Source organism: Lotus japonicus, chromosome 2 (genome assembly GCF_012489685.1).
Source record: "Lotus japonicus ecotype B-129 chromosome 2, LjGifu_v1.2".
Classification (NCBI taxonomy): domain Eukaryota; kingdom Viridiplantae; phylum Streptophyta; class Magnoliopsida; order Fabales; family Fabaceae; genus Lotus; species Lotus japonicus.
This window is the reverse complement of record NC_080042.1, coordinates 73,999,524-74,016,790: the sequence shown is the minus strand read 5'-3', so window position 1 is coordinate 74,016,790 and position 17,267 is coordinate 73,999,524. Positions and strand designations below refer to the sequence as shown.

Genomic DNA, 17,267 nt, shown 5'->3' with positions numbered 1-17,267 from the left:
ATCTTAAGATGTGGTACTCTTTTTCCTTGCTAGGTTTTTTCCCACTGGGTTTTTCTTAGCAAGGTTTTAATGAGGCTCATCTTTATGATTTCGTTTTAAGCCATTTCGAGAGAAATTCAGCTCAGAGGGGTTTAGCACTATGATATCTTAGGAGGGGTGATTTTTGTACTATGTTTTGTCATGAGAACTTCTTGCTCATGCTTGAGCCATTTTTATTAATAGTATTACTTTCATTTTCAAAAAAAAAAATTATTTTGATTTTAATATAAAATTTTATATAATTATAATAATAATAGTAATAATATTATTAGAGACTACAATAATATTTTGGGTTATGGGGGCCTCGCGCATGATGCTCAGGGACAGTGGCTTTAATGCATAAATGGAGGGTGGCAACGTGCTGCTATCGGAAGCTTATGCGCTGAAACATGGTTTGGCTTTGGTCTGGGAGCAGGGTTATCGTGATGTCATATGCAACATAGATTGTGGAGAGCTGCTGCGTTCTTTGGAGGACGAGGAAAGCCGCCGCTTTCTCCCAATCCTGGCCGAAATCAGTGACTTCATCAACAGAGACTGGAGGATATCGTTAGTCCCCATCAGTAGAGACTGCAATGCTCCGGCGGACTGGTTAGCCAAGAAGGGCGCTACAACACCTACGTCTACCTTTAGCTTGCTAGAGGAGCCTCCTTCGGAGTTAGAGATCCTTCTATTGAGGGATCGGTTAGCTGTTGTTTAGTTTTCGTTTGTTTGTTAGTTTTCCGTTGAAGCAAAAAAATAGTAATAATAATATAATAATGAGTATATTTGACTTGACCTTTACATTAATAAAATTATTGATTGGTAATTGTAAAACTTTTAAATTGTTCACACATTAAGTTAGATATAAATACTTTTATTTTAATTAATTAAGCGTTAAGGAATTGTTTTAAAATAATAAATTAATTTAATTAATATTTTTAATATATAGCGAATTATTTAGTATTAAAGTAAGAAAAAAAGTTCCTAAAGTTGCTAGACATGTTTCTAGTTTAGATGTTGGTTCTGCAAGTCAATATAGATGCTGATTCTGGTTTGTATTTTTGTGGTGCGAGATTTCTTTTCAATACTTCCTAGTTTTATTGTCGCCTTCTGTTGCGTGCTGTTGTGGTATTTATGGTTCGTTTGAGGGTGCTAGTTGTTAATGTGTTGCGTGGTTGCTCTTGGGCTGTTGTGGTTTTTGAGTTCATTCTGTGTGTTTTGGGTGGGGGTTTTGCTGCTTTGTTGTTTCTTTTACTGGGTTTTTGTAGTCCTATTGCATAAGAGAGTTGTTCTCATGTGATTTTTTTATCAATAATATATTATTTATGAAAAGAATTTACATCACAATAATAATAAACTAATATAAAATTCAAGTTCATTATATCACTTGCTTAACGTATTAACATGATATTTAACTTTGATAATTAATATATTTGTTATAATTAAAAAATAATAATAAAAAATCCTCAACCTATGATTTATAATTTTCATTTTCATTTTAATATATTCTATGAAATTACAATTTTTTACAATTAGTAATGAATATAAAAATTATTGTTTATAATGTAAAGGTAGTCAATTTCTCTTATTATTATTTTTTGACTTGACTTTTATATTAATAATATTATTAATTGGTAATTGAACAACTTTTAAATTGTTTATATATTAAGTTTCATATCAATATTTTTTTATTTTAATTAGTTACACGTTGAGGAATTGTTTTAAAATAATAAATTAATTTGATTAATATTTTTATTTTATAGCAAATATATTAAGTGTTAAAGTAAGAAAATAAGTTTCTGATCAGCGTTGTTGGGCTATATATTTGATGCTTTATTTTGTCTTATAATTCATTGGTTCGTCAAATATAATTTTAGAATATCAAAAAAACATTAAATTTAAGCATATCGAATCTATGCCAATATCTATATATACATTTATAAGATATATATATATATATATATATATATATATATATAAATAATAGGGTTTTGGTTTTTGCAGGGCTTGGGTTTCTTGAGTGGCTTTTTACAAGATTTGCTGGGCTTTGTGTTGTTTGATAGGTGGTCTTGTGTCAGTTTTGCGGGCTGCTTGGTTGGGTCCTTTTGGGGAGGTTTGGCGTGGTCTGGTTTCATTCATTGGGGCTTTTTTTTGTCTGTTTCTGACTTTTTGATCTCTTTGAGGAGGGTGTATATCGTGACTATTTCCTCATTGATGACCCGGATTTAGTAGTGTTTTTAGGGTCATTTCTTTGCTAGTTTTGAGTCTTTTTCTTGTGTCACATGTAGTGTTTCATGCATTCTCATGCATTTTTTCCTTTCTTTGTGTTTTTACTTTGTTTTGGTAATTTCATAGTTTATTAGGGACTTTAGTTGCATTTTAGGTTAGCTTAAGAGGTTATTGAAAGTTCCACTTGTTTTGAGGGCCTTTGTGCAAAACTGACCTTTAAGTTTCAAGATATTTTCCAAGTTTGTTCATCAAGGTTTCAGGTTGAATCAGCTGAAGAGGGAAGGTATAGAGGCTTGGAGAATTGAATGGAGGCTTAAAGAGGAGTAAATATGAAGATCAAGGGACTTTCCAGCGTGTTTAGAGCGCCTAGGCGTGCTCCATTGGCGCCTAGGCGCCAATTGCTATTTCCAAAATTTTGGAATTAGCGCCTAGGCATGCTTAATTGGCGCCTAGGCGCCAATTACCTTCCAGGGGCTCATTTTCAGCATGGAATTGGCGCTCAGGCGCTCTGAATTGGCGCGTGAGCGCCCAGTACAACCCAGACTCTTGATTTTTGCCTATAAATATGATTCTAGTCATTTTCTCTTGTATCTTTTCATACTTTGAAAAATTCAGAGGTAGAGGATTATCTAGAAGAGTGAGAGAAGGCTTCCAAGCTTGTAATCCAGGTTCTTAGCCAAGCTAATCTCTCTTATATTGCTTTGGTTTTCTTTGTAAGACTTTTCATATTTGAGTTATAATCTTAAGTTATTTCCCACATGTTCTTCTTCTTTCCTTGAATCCCATTTTTTGAATATAAATCTAAGCTTGTATGCATGCTTGCTTTATGCTTTTCTATAATCAGAACGGAAGTTTGTTATAGATTAGGGAACCGATTTGGGATTACCCCTTCTATGCTTGCTACTAGAAATAGAGGAAGGGTTGGGGTTTGTTGGCCTGAACTTAAAATCTTTATGCTTCAAACAAATGTTTAAGTACACAAGGAATTGGGCTTATCTTTTGGTTTGAAAGAATTATCTATGCGAGGCATCGATAGGTAGTTGCTTAGGCTATAGCATCAAGGAGAGATTCATGAGTTCATGTGCTTAGAATGATTTACTTGAATTGACTAGTTGAACAAGAACCCAAAACATTTCCATCTCTGTTTTTCTTATATTTTATCTTTGCTACATCGACATATCTCTTATTCAATAAAACAAACCTTCATACTCAAGGCTTGAACCAAATTTATTCACTCACAATCCTTGTGGTTCGTTAATTAAAACCGGGTGGATTCGTACACTTGCGGATTTACCAACACTCATCATTATATTAATACATATATATATATAATCCAACAAAGGGCTTGATTGAGAGGTTTGTAGTTAATAACCAGCCTAGGGGTTCCCCGTTCTATCTCAGCTTGTTTGTTGACATAGAAGGCTGCACAGGACCAAGGGCTCTTACTCCTGCTCTCACACCCTATTTCTGCTTCCGACCCCCTCGTTGTCCATAACTAAGGGTGTGATATGGGATTTCTCCCCCCGGATTTTGGCTTCTAAGTTTCTCACGAACTTTGTCGCCAAAAGATTTAGGAAGACCGGCCAGGAATTTCTCTTTCCAGAAGGCTTGTTGGCTGTCTTCACGGGTGTAAACCCTGGTCAGGAAGGTATCCTTATACCATCTGAAATCACCCAAAGATTTGCACTTAAGATTGGACAAAAGATCACCAGATCTGTCCTTGATGAGGGTGTAAGATCAAGTTTTGATCGAGTAGTACAACTCTATGTTTTGATGATTACAAGTTAACCTTTTGATATGAACAATTGTGGTACTCTAACGTGTTTTTCTGAGTGTGCTATTTACAGGCTCTGACCTCAACTCAATCTCACACAAATCAGAAGCACTGTGTATAAAGAGTAACCCAAGCAACGCTTTCGCATTCACCATGTTCAGTATGAACAGTGGAAAAGCTTCAGAAGTTCTGAAGCTATACAAACTCTGATGTGGACTCAGTCGCTAGAAGCTCTGAAGATCCAGAAGTTCTGATAACCAAGAAACACTGAAGGTTCAGATGTTCTGATGGTGTAGAAGACTCTGAAGATCCAGAAGCTGATTAGTGGAAACTCTGAAGTCCAGAAGCAAGAAACTCTGAAGGCCATGTTCTTCCCTCTGAGTTCAGAATCAGAAGATACAATGGTCAGAGGATCTGTGCTTTCCCTCTGACTCTGATCAACCGGCTCCACAAGTTCCAATACGAAGCATTCCTCTGATCAGAAGTCTCCTAGGTTAAAAGGTCAAGTCGCTATCCAAGTACAAAAGCAAGTGTACCTTCCTGACGACCTACCTAACGTTCTCAGCCACAGCAGAAGCTGGATTTTCCAGAACTGCCCTCCAACGGTAGCATTTCCCATGCAACGCTCAACCCTAATCCTTGGAGTATATATAGAGGCTGAAGATTGAAAGAAGCGGCGAAAAAAAAAAGAAGAAAAGAAGTAACACATACGCGCAAGACATATTCAAAATATTCTAAGCTTTCTTTCATCTGAAATTCATTGAGTTTACTATTAGCTTTTCAGAAGCAAATCTCTTGTAAACATTTCTTTGATAAACAGTTTGTTTAGTTCCTTTAGGAGATCAAGGTTGATCGGATCCTAGAGAAGACTAAGAGAGTGAATCTTAGTGTGAGCTAAGTCAGTGTAATTGTTAGTCACTTGTAGGTTTCAAGTGCAGTTGTAACTCTTACCTGATTAGTGGATTGCCTTCATTCTAAGAAGGAAGAAATCACCTTAACGGGTGGACTGGAGTAGCTTGAGTGATTTATCAAGTGAACCAGGATAAAATCCTTGTGTGCTTCTCTATCTCTTATCTTTAGCACTTAAGTTCTCGAAAGATTTGTCAAAATCTTTAAGGTGGAAGTTTTGTACTGAAAACGTTATTCAAACCCCCCCTTTCTACCGTTTTTCATACCTTCAGAGGGAAGGATCTCCAACAAAATGTTGGGCTATGGTAAAGATTAAGGAGTTGACAGCATCAGAGATGAATTTGCCATCTTCCATGATAGGATTACCTTCTTCATCAGTCTTGACAGCGGTCAAGATCTGATCCTTCTCGTCTTGAGTGAGATAATTATCCCACCAACCTTTGAGCTGGCCACAGAAACCAGCAACCAAGACTTCAACGATAAGAGATTCAGGACAATTGTTGGCGGTAACATAGGCAGTGGCTACCATAATAATATTTTGGAGGATTTTGGTGATGCCATACTCGTTTTCACCATCAATATTCCATTCATAGACATTGTTGGCACTGAAGCTTTTGAAGTTTGAAGATTCTTCTAAAAGAAGATCAGGAGCAGTAGCTCTAGGATAGTAGAGCTTGGTTTCTTTTCTCCACTGATTCTTAGAATTGTGAATGACAGTATTGACCGGAATACTTTTGATAGATTGAACGTCAGACTTCATAGATTGAATATCAGAATCAGACTCAACCTTACCATCTTCAATATTATTTAAAGAAGTAGAGGTATTACGAGTAGAAGTACGAGTTTTTGGAGGAGGAGCAGTAATAGTGGGATTAGAAACTGTTTCCGGAGTAGGTTCCGGAGTCTCAGGAGGTTCCGGAGTCTCAGGAATAACTTGTTTGAGAAGCTGAAGTTGCTCTACCACCTTTTGGAGGAGCTCATTGTCAGATTCCTTTTTTGCTCGAAGAGTTTGAGCCGAGTATCTGGAACGGCTACTGATTTGAAAAGGTTTGAAAAGAGGTTTTTCAAGTTGACATCCTTTAGGGATATCAAGATTAGAAGAGGAAGGTTCAATCTTGACCTTTTCTTTTCCTTTCCTGGAAGAGGAATCCTGCGATTGGGATTCTCCAAGAATTTGAAGATACTTATTGGTATAGTTGGATTGTTCCATAAGGTCTTTGATGTCTTTACCAGTGACATCACCTTCTTCTTTCCTAGTCTTGAAGGGAGAAGCTAGGACAGGTGTAGATTGGGCTCCTTTAAGAAGGAAAGGAGTTTTAGGTGGCAGGTTAGAAAGGGTTTCTTTTCCATCCTTATGCTGCCATTTAACCATGTCAATTTGGAAGGGGTAAGATTTCCAATTTTTGTTGGCATAATCTTGAAACCATTCAAAAAAGAAGATGTGTTTGCTGGGTTTTCTCAAGGAACCCATAGAATTTTTCTTGGATCTTCTTTCTCTTTTCACTCTGATACTTTGCAAAGAACCATTTTCTTTGCTGAGTCCATCGGTCAGAGTAGAAATCTGCCTTGATACTTCCTTTGTCGATGACGAATTCAGTAGTGATTGCTCCAATGAAATCAGAAGTTTCTCCAGGGGTTTCTAGAGAAGAATACGTTGGAGATAAGGTGCATTGATGTTCTTCATCACCCTTGTCATAGGTAGTCTTGACAGGAGTGGTATTGACATATCCAGCCAAATGGATAGTAGATCCGTCATGAGAGAGGGAAGGTCGAGCGCTAGACTCGGGTTGGTTCCTTCTAGTCATAGAAAAAGATCTTCTGGACATGGCAGATTGGAAATCAGAGGAAGTCCTAATAGATCTAGGGATGGAGAAAGAATTTCTTCTATCAAAGATGAGATCTACTTGGCCAGATTGGTGTTGGACAATTTCACGAAACTCAGGAGTTTCAACAGGTTGGGCTGGACTAGCCTTTTCCAAAGACCATTTCTCTGGAAGGGTGATATCACTCCATTGGATGGTTTTGGGAACAATAACGTTAGCCTTATCATAATCTGTAAGGAAAAGAGTTGTTTCTCCAGATTTCTCACAATTGGTTCGCAAGAAATAAGATTTGATAGAGTTCATTACCTTGTATTGAACCCTGTAGATTAAGGAGATGAGAATGGAATCCTCCTTCATATCAAGGCCGTGAAGCTTGATATTTAGGAAGAGGACATCAAGGATGTTTTTATCTTCCAGACTAACAGTTAGATCTGGGAAGCAATTGAAAAAGATTGGTCCATTACTCAGGCTGGTTTCAACCGTTCCTAAGAGGGAGTCATGGAATTGATTATGTCTAACATCCCTAAGACAAAGGAGTACAGCGATGTCAAGAGATTTCCTGGTTAGGGGTTTAAGACCAACTTGAACACTACCTATATGAAGATAGTTGAAGTTCTTGCTGATATGTTCTTTGATGCTTTTCTCGGAAAGCATATGGATTTCTTCATCATCAGATCTGAGCTTATAGGTTTGCTCAACGGTTTTGATAATGAAATCTGATCGTTTGAAAAAGGATCCGTTTGGTTTGTAGATCTCAGCATGAGAAATTTTTGGAATTTCCCAGTTGTCAAGATCTTGATTGATATCTTCAAAATGAATTTCTTCTTTGAAGACAGATTTGGATAATTGATTGGATTGATGAGGATGATCGATAGAAGAAGAAGAGGGTTGGGAAGATCTGAAAGAAAGCTTAGAAGAGAAAGAGCGAAGCATTAAGAAAGATAGATCTTCCTCACCCGTAAGTATCATCGCCATCATATATATATATATATATATATATATATATTGGATTGGGCGAGACCCCAGGGTCCCTCGCCCAGGAGCTCAACTTTGGACGTGGGACGCGTCATGACCTTGGGCCTCCCTTCCCGAGGCCCAACTGGCCCATTTAGATAGACTAAAGGCGCCAAAGCCCAACTCCACCTCTATAAATAGGAGGGGAATACCAATTGTAAGGGACTTTTTAGCTCATTTGAGAAATAATAGCATTGAAATTCAGTTACATTTTCTCTCTCTAAGCGGTTAGAGCTTCTCTCTCTAAGCATTTGCACCATTTTCCTCACGCTTTGGGTACTACCTTCCCATTCTATGTTCTAGCACGGAACATTTGGCGCCGTCTGTAGGGATCAGTAGATTTCTATTCCCGGACTACGTGGATCACGATTCAGTGGAGTGAAGCTTGTTCTTCTAAGCAATTGTTCTCGAGTTTTTCGTAGATTGTGATCCAGAAGAAGATTCCTTGATTTTCCGTACAGTTTCTTCAGTTTCCGAGTTTTTCCGTAGAAATTCTCTAATTCTAATGGAAACACGTCGCAGACGACGTGATGAAGATCCTGAGCATCGGCATGTTTCGCTGTCGCGCCGCATCAGAGGCAGGCCGCGACGTGTGCAGGTTCAACGCGAGGAGACGGATCAGGTGACTCCTCCTGCTGCGCCTCCACCTCCTCCTTCTCTGACGCCTCCGTTGCCCTCACCGCCGTCCTCGCCAGAGCGGCAGAGGTCACTCATAGCGTCAGGAGGAGAGACTCAGGCATCTCAGGCACCGATCTCCAGCCAAGATTGGAGACCTCTGATTAGTAGTATTGACGATATACGACAACGAAACGAGTATCTCCAAGAGCAGCTAGAGTACTATCGTTTTGAGCAGCAAGATGAGGGAGAGCGCGAGGCAGAGGCTGTGGCTGAGTTCGAACCGTTTTCAGCGGCGGTGAGAGAAGTTGCCATTCCAGACAATATGAAGAATATAGTTCTGGAGACCTACAGTGGAAAGGCTAATCCCAAGGAGCACCTGCTATATTTCAACCCAAAGATGGTGATCAGCGTCGCTTCTGATGCGGTCAAGTGTAGGATGTTTCCAGCCACATTCAAAGGCACATCAATGGTGTGGTTCACGACTCTACCACGAGGATCTATCACGAACTTCCGTGACTTCTCATCCAAATTCCTTGTCCAGTTCTCGGCGAGCAAAACTAAGCAGGTGACGATTGAAGATTTGTACAATGTGCGTCAATCTGAGGGCGAGACTTTTGAATCAGTACGTGAAGCGGTTCAGCACTGCATCAGTAAAGATAGAGGAATCCGAGCCAAATGCCTGTGCCCGCGCCTTTAAAAACGGATTGCAGCCAGGGAAGCTAAATAGTAAATTGAGCCGAAAGCCAACCAAGTCAATGGCGGAGGTGCGAGCCCGGGTGAACACGTACATACTTGACGAGGAGGATGACGCTTTTAAGCGGAGACGCGCGAAGGTAGAGAGGGATGGCAACCAGAGAGATGTGTCACCAGAAGATAAGCTGAGCAAGTAGAAAGTAGAGGGAAGCAGAAGACGGGACATGAAGGTTCGAACAGGGGAAAGGGCACCGAGGGAAAATCAGGCTGACTCCCGTCGCCGAGAGGAGGCAGGGAAAAGCTTGAACGCCCACCTGACAGAGCTGCTGCGCGAAGTTAAGGCGACGCACGCAGTTGAGGAGGGCGAAAGAGGGGTTCACCCGCCAAGGGCAACGACAGACAAGACCAAGTGGTGTGAGTACAACCGTTCAGCAGGACATGACACGGGGGACTGCTTTACTCTGAAGAATGAAATTGAGAGGCTCATCTGAGCGGGCCGGTCGTAGCTGAATGAACGTGGCGATCGCTGGAACGGAGAGCGATAGCAGGGGAGCAGGTACAGGGGGTCTCGCCAACAAGACGATCGCCGACGGGAAGATCGTCGCCACACGCCGAATACTGACAAAAAGGAGACGCTGGCCTCACGGAAGAAAGGAGCATAGGAAACCTTTAATAAGGATCTTGAGCCACCGGTTGGCACGATAAATACAATTGCAGGTGGTTTCGGCGGGGGTGGTGTAACAGCCTCAACAAGGAGAAGACACGCTAGGGCGGTGACGTCGGTGCAACAATACGAGACTCCTTTTGGGTTTTAGCATCTCGACATAGTAATTTCAACGGCAGGCTTTGAGGGAGTTAAAACGCACAATGATGATCCTATAGTTGTCATGATCAGGATCAACAGTTTCAATGTCCCCCGAGTTCTTCTGGACCAAGGCAGCTCAGATGATATCATCTACGGAGATGAATTCGATCAGTTGGGATTAACGGATAAAAATTTAATGCCTTATACAGGAACTCTGGTGGGGTTTTCAGGCGAGCAAGTTTGGGTGCGAGGATATATAGATTTGGACACAATCTTTGGGATCGATAAGAATGCCAAGCTCCTTCGTGTGAGATACCTCGTGATACAGGTCGTAGCTTCATACAACGTCATTATAGGAAGGAACACACTCAACCGTCTCTGTGCGGTAATCTCCACTGCTCATCTGGCGGTTAAGTATCCGCTGATGTGCGGAAGAGTGGGAAAGATTGCAGTCGACCAAAGGCGAGCTAGAGAATGTTACAACAACTGCCTCAGCAAAGGCAAGTGAAAGAGGTTGAAGAAACAGGAGGAAAGGTACCGTTCACAGACATTATGGTAGAGGAGCGCTGGTGTAAGACCCAAGTTTTTAAGTTCAGAATAAGTGAATAAAATTCCTATTCATGATTAGGATTGATGTATCGTGAAGGAAAACCTGAACAAGAGTTTATCAAATGGAATAAATTTATGAAGGAGAAAGTTCAGGAAAAGTCTAAGGATGGTACCAAAGTCGATAAAAGTTATAGCACGATCGTTACACGCTTAAACCTAGGTCAGAAACCCTAGTATATAGCTAGTTTTCACTTATAGGCACGATGGAAGTTAATTCCAAAAATCTTCAGAGAAATGTTAGAACTTCTCTTTTTCCATATATCACAATCGTTTCGAGGCGAAACTCTAGAATCTACGAACGTCCGATTCCAATCATCGGAAGTTTGCCGAAACCGAAACCCTGGTATTTCAAAACCCTAGAATCACCCGACAATGAAGACTTTTTCTATTCGGAACATCAAATGAAGATTCTACACGCGTGCACCCATTTCTCTTGATGATTTCAATCTTTCTTCAGAAGGAAGTTTTCCATTCCGACATTCGATGCAAAAAGCAACTTATCGGGTAAAATAGTTTTATACCGATTATGCATTAGTCGCTAAAAATACAAGGAGACCTCATTTTAGTTTTGGAATTCTTTCGCCAAAACCTATCTTAGAATTCATGGAGAATGATAACCCTAGTTTAGTAGTGTTTTTAGGGTCATTTCTTAGTTTGTTTTGAGTCTTTTTGTTGAGTCTCATGTAGTGTTTCATGCATTCTCATGCATTTTTATCTTTATTTGTGTTTTTACTTTGTTTTGGTAGTTTCATAGTTTTATAGGGACCTTTCATGCATTTTAAGTAAGTTTAGGACTTGCATATCTTTTCTACTTGAATTGAGGGTCTTTTGTGCTAATAAACTCTTGGAAATCCTAGATATTTTCCTTGCTTTGTTCCCAAGCAGCTAGGTCTGAAAACTGATGAAGAAAGAAGGTCAAAAGGCTTGGAAAATTGAAGGGAGGCTTAAAGGGGAGTTAAGAAGAAGGTCAAGAGGCTTTCTAGCATGTAGAGAGCGCTCAGGCGCTCCTGTTGAGCGCCTGAGCGCCAATTAATTCACTGTTTACATGATGCTAGAAAGGAATTGGCGCCTGAGCGCTCCTGATTGAGCGCCTGAGCGCCAATTACTTCCAGAGAGCATGTTTTCAGCTTGGAATTGGGGCTCAGGCGTGCTTAATTGGCGCCTGAGCGCCCAGACTCGACCTGTTTGCCTATAAATAGGTTTTTTGTCATTTCTTTTGTAACCTTTTGTCATTTTATCATATTTTCATAAGTTATAAGAGAGGGTTTGAGTTCTGGAGCTTGAGGAGAAGCATTCTCCAAGTCCATGTTCCAGGTTTTATCCTTCTTTTCTTGTATGGATTCTATAGCCATGCTTGGCTAAAACCCCTTTTGCTTTGGGTTCTTTGTAAGACTTTGAATGTTTTAGCTATCAATCATTTTCTATTCATGATGTTCTGAGTAAACCCTTGAATCTCACTCCTATGCTTTATCTCTCAAGCTTGAATGCATGCTAGCTTTTTACTTTTCTATAATCATAACGATAGTTTGTTATAGAATTGGGACTTGTTGTGAGATTACCTCTTCTATACTTGCTGCTAGGAATAGAGGAAGGGTTGAGGTTTGTTGGCCTGAATTGCATGCTTAGTGCTTCTAATAAATGTTTAGGTTATCAAGGAATTGAACCTATCTTTTGATTAGGAAGAGTTTTCTTTGCGAGGCATCGAAAGATAACTAACTAGGCTAGAACATCAAGGAGAGACTCGGGATTAATTGAATAGGAAGGTTTGCTAAAACTGAATTTGTTGAGCAAGAACCCAAGGCAATCTCATCTCTGAATTTCAATTGCTTTTTTTACTTGATCACTTGTCTTTTTACAAACTCAAGAAACAACCAATCATTAAAACTGAGTTTTATTTGCTTTCCAACCTTGAACTTGATTCTTAAACTGAATTCGCATTCCAATTCCCTGTGGTTCGATAAATTAAAACCGGGTAGATTCTGTACACTTGCAGATTGACCAACAGAGAATGAAGCCGGAAAAATCAGATTCGCGAAACTTTCATTTTACCGCGTTTTGCCAACCTCTATATATAGCCAAGAAATGAGAAAAAAACAAATATCTTACCCATTTCATCCAAGGAGGCCGCGAGTTTGAGAGGAGAGGAGGAGAATAAGATTTTGTTCAATCCTTGCTTGATCATCGATCAATCAGTTGCTGCTTCAAGGTTTCGAGGTATAGTCGTTAATCCTTACCTCTGATCGCTTTTTCCATAGCTTTTCTGTAGACTTTTCTGAGCTGATAGTTTTGAGGTTTTTGCAAAACTATCCTGAATATTTCATTTCTGATTCTAAACCTCTTCCTTATGTGCCCAAGATCACTTCTGCCGGATTAGATTTTCCGTTATGCCGCCGGATTTCCGCCGGAATCAATTTTAGCCTTAAATACCCATTTTTGGAGTTTTTGGAGTAAAGCTTCAACCTTTAGGCTGAAAACTATCGCCTTAGCTTAGTGCTAGTAGGATTAGTTGTCATAAACGTCGTTAGTAACGTCCCTGTCAAATTTGCTTTTTGGGATATCAGTTTTTAAATTCTAAGTTAAAAATCATGACCAAAATACCCCTACGACAGTTTTTGATCCGATAATTTTTCCTAGTTTAGAATACCCTTAGTTACGGCTAATGATAGCATAGGAACCAAGTTTGATCGAAGAAAAATCGACCCTACTAATTGTGAAAAGTGGCCGAGCCCTATAGGGGGGAGGAGGAAAATTTCCGTTTCGAAAACTTGTCCTTTCGCGCTAGATTATCGTACCTCGGAGTATGTACTACTTCGGGTAACCTTAGTAAGTATTGGTAGCTTAGTTTCCGATAGATTTTGATAGAATTCTGTGGTTTTACTTTAAAGGTGCTTTTGAGGAATTTCCTGAAGATCAAGGAGCTCATTGTGAAGGAACGTTTGAGGAGAACGCTGGAATAACTAGAGGTAAGGGCAACTTACCTTGCTAGTTAATGCTTTAGGTGTCGATGAATTCGACTTGATTTATTGTTTATGCACTTGTTTGTGTTTGACTGGTAAAATGTTTTCTGAGGCTTCGGCTGACAATGTAGATGATTCATCTACTGAATGCTTTTGAGATTGAATTTCATGCTAAGTGCTAAGTGGGTAATTTAGGATGTGTGGTGCATGCTTTATATGCTAAGTGCTACGTGGTTATTGCATAATATGTGGGTATGTGACATGCTGGTTGATTGGGCTGAGTTATTTATGCGTTTGCAATGAAAGCTGAGTTTCTGAGTAGCGAGAATAGCGGGCAGGTCATGCCGATTTTATTTTGAGAGTTTTGAGAAAGTTTGATAGGACGAATGAGATTCGGGCCTTGTTATGGTTTTTCATGGATCGAGACATTCTCTGGAGTCATTTGGGATTTGGAGATCCCGGGAACTTATAAGATTCGCGATAAGATTAAAAGGATATTATTTTGTAAATAAAACTCATAAGACATTAAACAACCTCTAAATCTTCAAATAATGATAATAAACTCGAAAGGAAGCTTAGGAGGAAGATCTTAGTTTTGGAAAACGAGAAGTGTCGTCGGATCCAAGTGTTGAGAAAGTTGAGAAGTTTTGAGTATGTTGATACTCTTGTGCTGTGGGAGCAGTTATGTCGTTGGGCTATCCGAGGGATAAGCCGGGAAATTGATAGTTTCCGAGTATGTCGATACTCTTTGCTCGCTGAGCAGTTTTTGACCATCGGATGGAGATGTGTCGGATGATTTGGAGATCATCATGAGATACAGTTTATGCCTTCGGGTACAGTTATGCCTTCGGGTACAGTTTATGCCTTCGGGTACAGTTATGCCTTCGGGTACAGTTTATACCTTCGGGTACAGTTTATACCTTCGGGTAATTCGGACATCGACGGGGGATATGATCGACCGTGAGGTTAGGATCGACCTGTTGATTGTCGGGCATGGCGGAGGGAAAAGTCGACCCGCAGGGTTAGGACTGATCCGGCTATGTCAAGGTGGTAAGTGACACTCGAGGGTTATGGTCGACACAATGCCAGTGTTAGGACCGACTCGATCGTGCCCAGCCTACTCCTTCTGGAACCGTCGAGAGTGACGTTGCATTGACATATCATGCACTCTAATTGTATTCGCTGAGATTTGGATGAGTTGATTGTTGATAAACATCGTTAAGTGTTTTTGATGAGTAGATGTTGATAAATATCGTTAAGTGTTTTGATGAGTAGATATTGATAAATATCGTTACGTGCTTTGATGATTGAATTGTACTAGAGATTTGATAACATGCTATGTTTAAACCTTAGGGTAGACAATGCAGAACTTATATGTATATACACAACATATATATATACCCCTTATACTTTACCTGTTGTCTTGTATTCTCTACACTATATTCCGTAAGTTGACCCTTGCACGTGCTACCTGTGTTTGGGGGGCTATGTATGCCCTTTTTGTCAGATGTCGTCGATGGATTCTTTCGTGATTCTTCGTCGTTCGGGGAAGACCCGGAGCGAAATGACTACTACTGAGCCTTCGACGTGGACCCGGACTTCATGCATGACCAGATGAGAGTCGATGATGGAAGTATGGGGGATGAGTGTTTAGAGTCTACTAAGGTTGGGTGTTAGTGTCCTAGCTCTGACTTATTCTTATTTTTGGAGGGCTTGTGTTGCTGACACTTGACCTATCATTTTGGGATTGTACATTTTGCCTACGGGCGTTACACTTTTCTACTTTCCGTCACTGGAGGTTACTCGTGACGAGGTCGCTACTTACAGACGGGGATGTTATATGTATGGTATATTAGTTCTGTTGCATTTCGCAATTGGGTTTTATTTATTTCAGTCTTGTTTATATTATCGAAAAAAAAATATTTACGTTTTTCCGCATTAAGTTTATTTTGGTTACTAAAGTGACGCCACCGAAATCGGGGTGTGACAGCTGGGCAGGGATAGTAGACGATCTAGAAAGGTACAAATTCAGTAGAGGAGTGTTGGCAATTAAGCCCAGGCTCACGATCGAACAAGAACGACGTTTGGAAAAGTTAGTAGAGGAAAATTTTGACCTCTTCAGCTGGAGCCCGAAAGATATGGAATTTTTGTAACTTCCGCAGTTCAGGACACCAGCTCTGATGGGCAAGGGACCGAGCATGCGGGAGGTAAAAGGGGCGGTGAGCCCAGGGGCAGACTTACGAATTCTCCAACGCAGGAAGGCGAGGAGAAAAGAACAGAGCTGTTTGGACAGGATTGAGATATGCTAGAGGTAGGGCGAAGAGGCCCGACCTACCGCATCAAGGATAAGGGTAAGGCCAAGGCAAGGTAGCGGAAGTCGGCAAGGGGAGAGGTCTTCAGGGGCAGGAAAGATAAGAGGAGCGTGCAAGAGAGCAAATTGACAACCCGCTGGCTAGAACGCCAAATCCGTGGCGGCATGGAGTGGGTGGCGAGCACGTTAGGAACAAAGGATGAGGCTCTGGGCACGATACTTTGACATGGAAGTTTGTTGACAAGGGCGAGAGCGCGACGGAAGGATCAGATCAAAACAAGTAGGGTCAAAAATAAAGATGCACTTTTTTTCTCCGACACGGAAGTTTTTTAACGAGGCATCCCTCGATGTAGAAAGAAAACTTTTATTCAGATGAAATGCAAAAGGATATTCACGAGCAATACTCCTAACTCAAATTACAAAGATACGTTCGCCCGGTGGGAAAAATTCCCTGAAGGTGGCAATCCCAACATGACCTTGATGTCTGGGGATTGCTCCGGGAAAGTCCGGCACGGACCGATGCTATCCCAATAGCAACTCAACTAACACGTCACGTTCACTCAGTGGGAAAAATTCCCCGAAGGTGGCAATCCCAACACGACGATGACCCTAGTTTTGTAGTGTTTTTAGGGTCATTTCTTTGTTTGTTTTAAGTCTTTTTGTTGAATCTCATGTAGTGTTTCATGCATTCTTATCTTTCTTTGAGTCTTTACTTTGTTTTGGTAATTTTGTAGTTTTATAGGTACTTTTCTTGCATTTTAAGTAAGTTTAGGACTTGCGTGATTTTCTTATGTTATTTGAGGGTCCTCTTTGCTAATGAGCTCTTTGAGCTTCTGGATATTTTCCTTGGCTTGTTGGTTTTGTTTTCTGATCAGAAACTAAAGGAGAAGGAAGGCCAAGAAGCATGGAATTGAAGGAGGGGTTAAAGAGGAGTTACAAAGAAGCTAAAAAGTCTTTCCAGCGAGCTTGGAGCGCCTAGGCGCTGGGAATTGGCGCCTAGGCTATATTTTTTTAGCCTTCTGGAATTGGCGCCTAGGCGCTGAGAATTGGCTCCTAGGCGCTGGGAACCTTCCAGAGAGCATGTTTTCAGCTGGAATTGGCGCTCAGGCGCTCTGAATTGGCGCCTGAGCGCCCAGACTCGCCTGTTTTGCCTATAAATTGGTTTTTAGACATTTCTCTTGGAACCTTTTGTCATTTTATCATATTTTCATAAGTTAGAAGAGAGGGTTTGAGTTCTGGAGCTTCAGGAGCTTTCGCTAAGCCCTATGTTTCAGGTTTCATCTTTATCTTCTTGTATGAATTTCATAGCCATGTTTGGCTAAAACCCCTTTTGCTTTGGGTTCTTTGTAAGACTTATGATGTTTTAATCTGAATTCCTATTTCTATTCATGAATCCTCTGAGTAAACCCTTGAATTCCATATCCATGCTTTATGTTTCAAGCTAGAAATGTGCTAGCTTTATGTTTTTCTATAATAGAATGGAAGTTTGTTGTAGATTATGGACTTG

The 17,267-nt window shown here is 40.5% G+C and overlaps 2 protein-coding genes across 2 annotated transcripts; both read left to right on the top strand.

The window, feature by feature from the left end:
- Positions 1-382: 382 nt before the first annotated feature.
- On the top strand, positions 383-736 carry LOC130737023 (uncharacterized). The gene has a single exon (XM_057588794.1). It carries the CDS (start codon positions 383-385, stop codon positions 734-736), a length of 354 nt encoding a protein of 117 aa, XP_057444777.1.
- A 7,536-nt stretch (positions 737-8,272) lies between these two features.
- LOC130737022 (uncharacterized) lies at positions 8,273-9,082 on the top strand. The gene has a single exon (XM_057588793.1). The coding sequence runs from the start codon at positions 8,273-8,275 to the stop codon at positions 9,080-9,082; it is 810 nt and encodes a 269-aa protein (XP_057444776.1).
- The last annotated feature ends 8,185 nt before the right edge of the window (positions 9,083-17,267 follow it).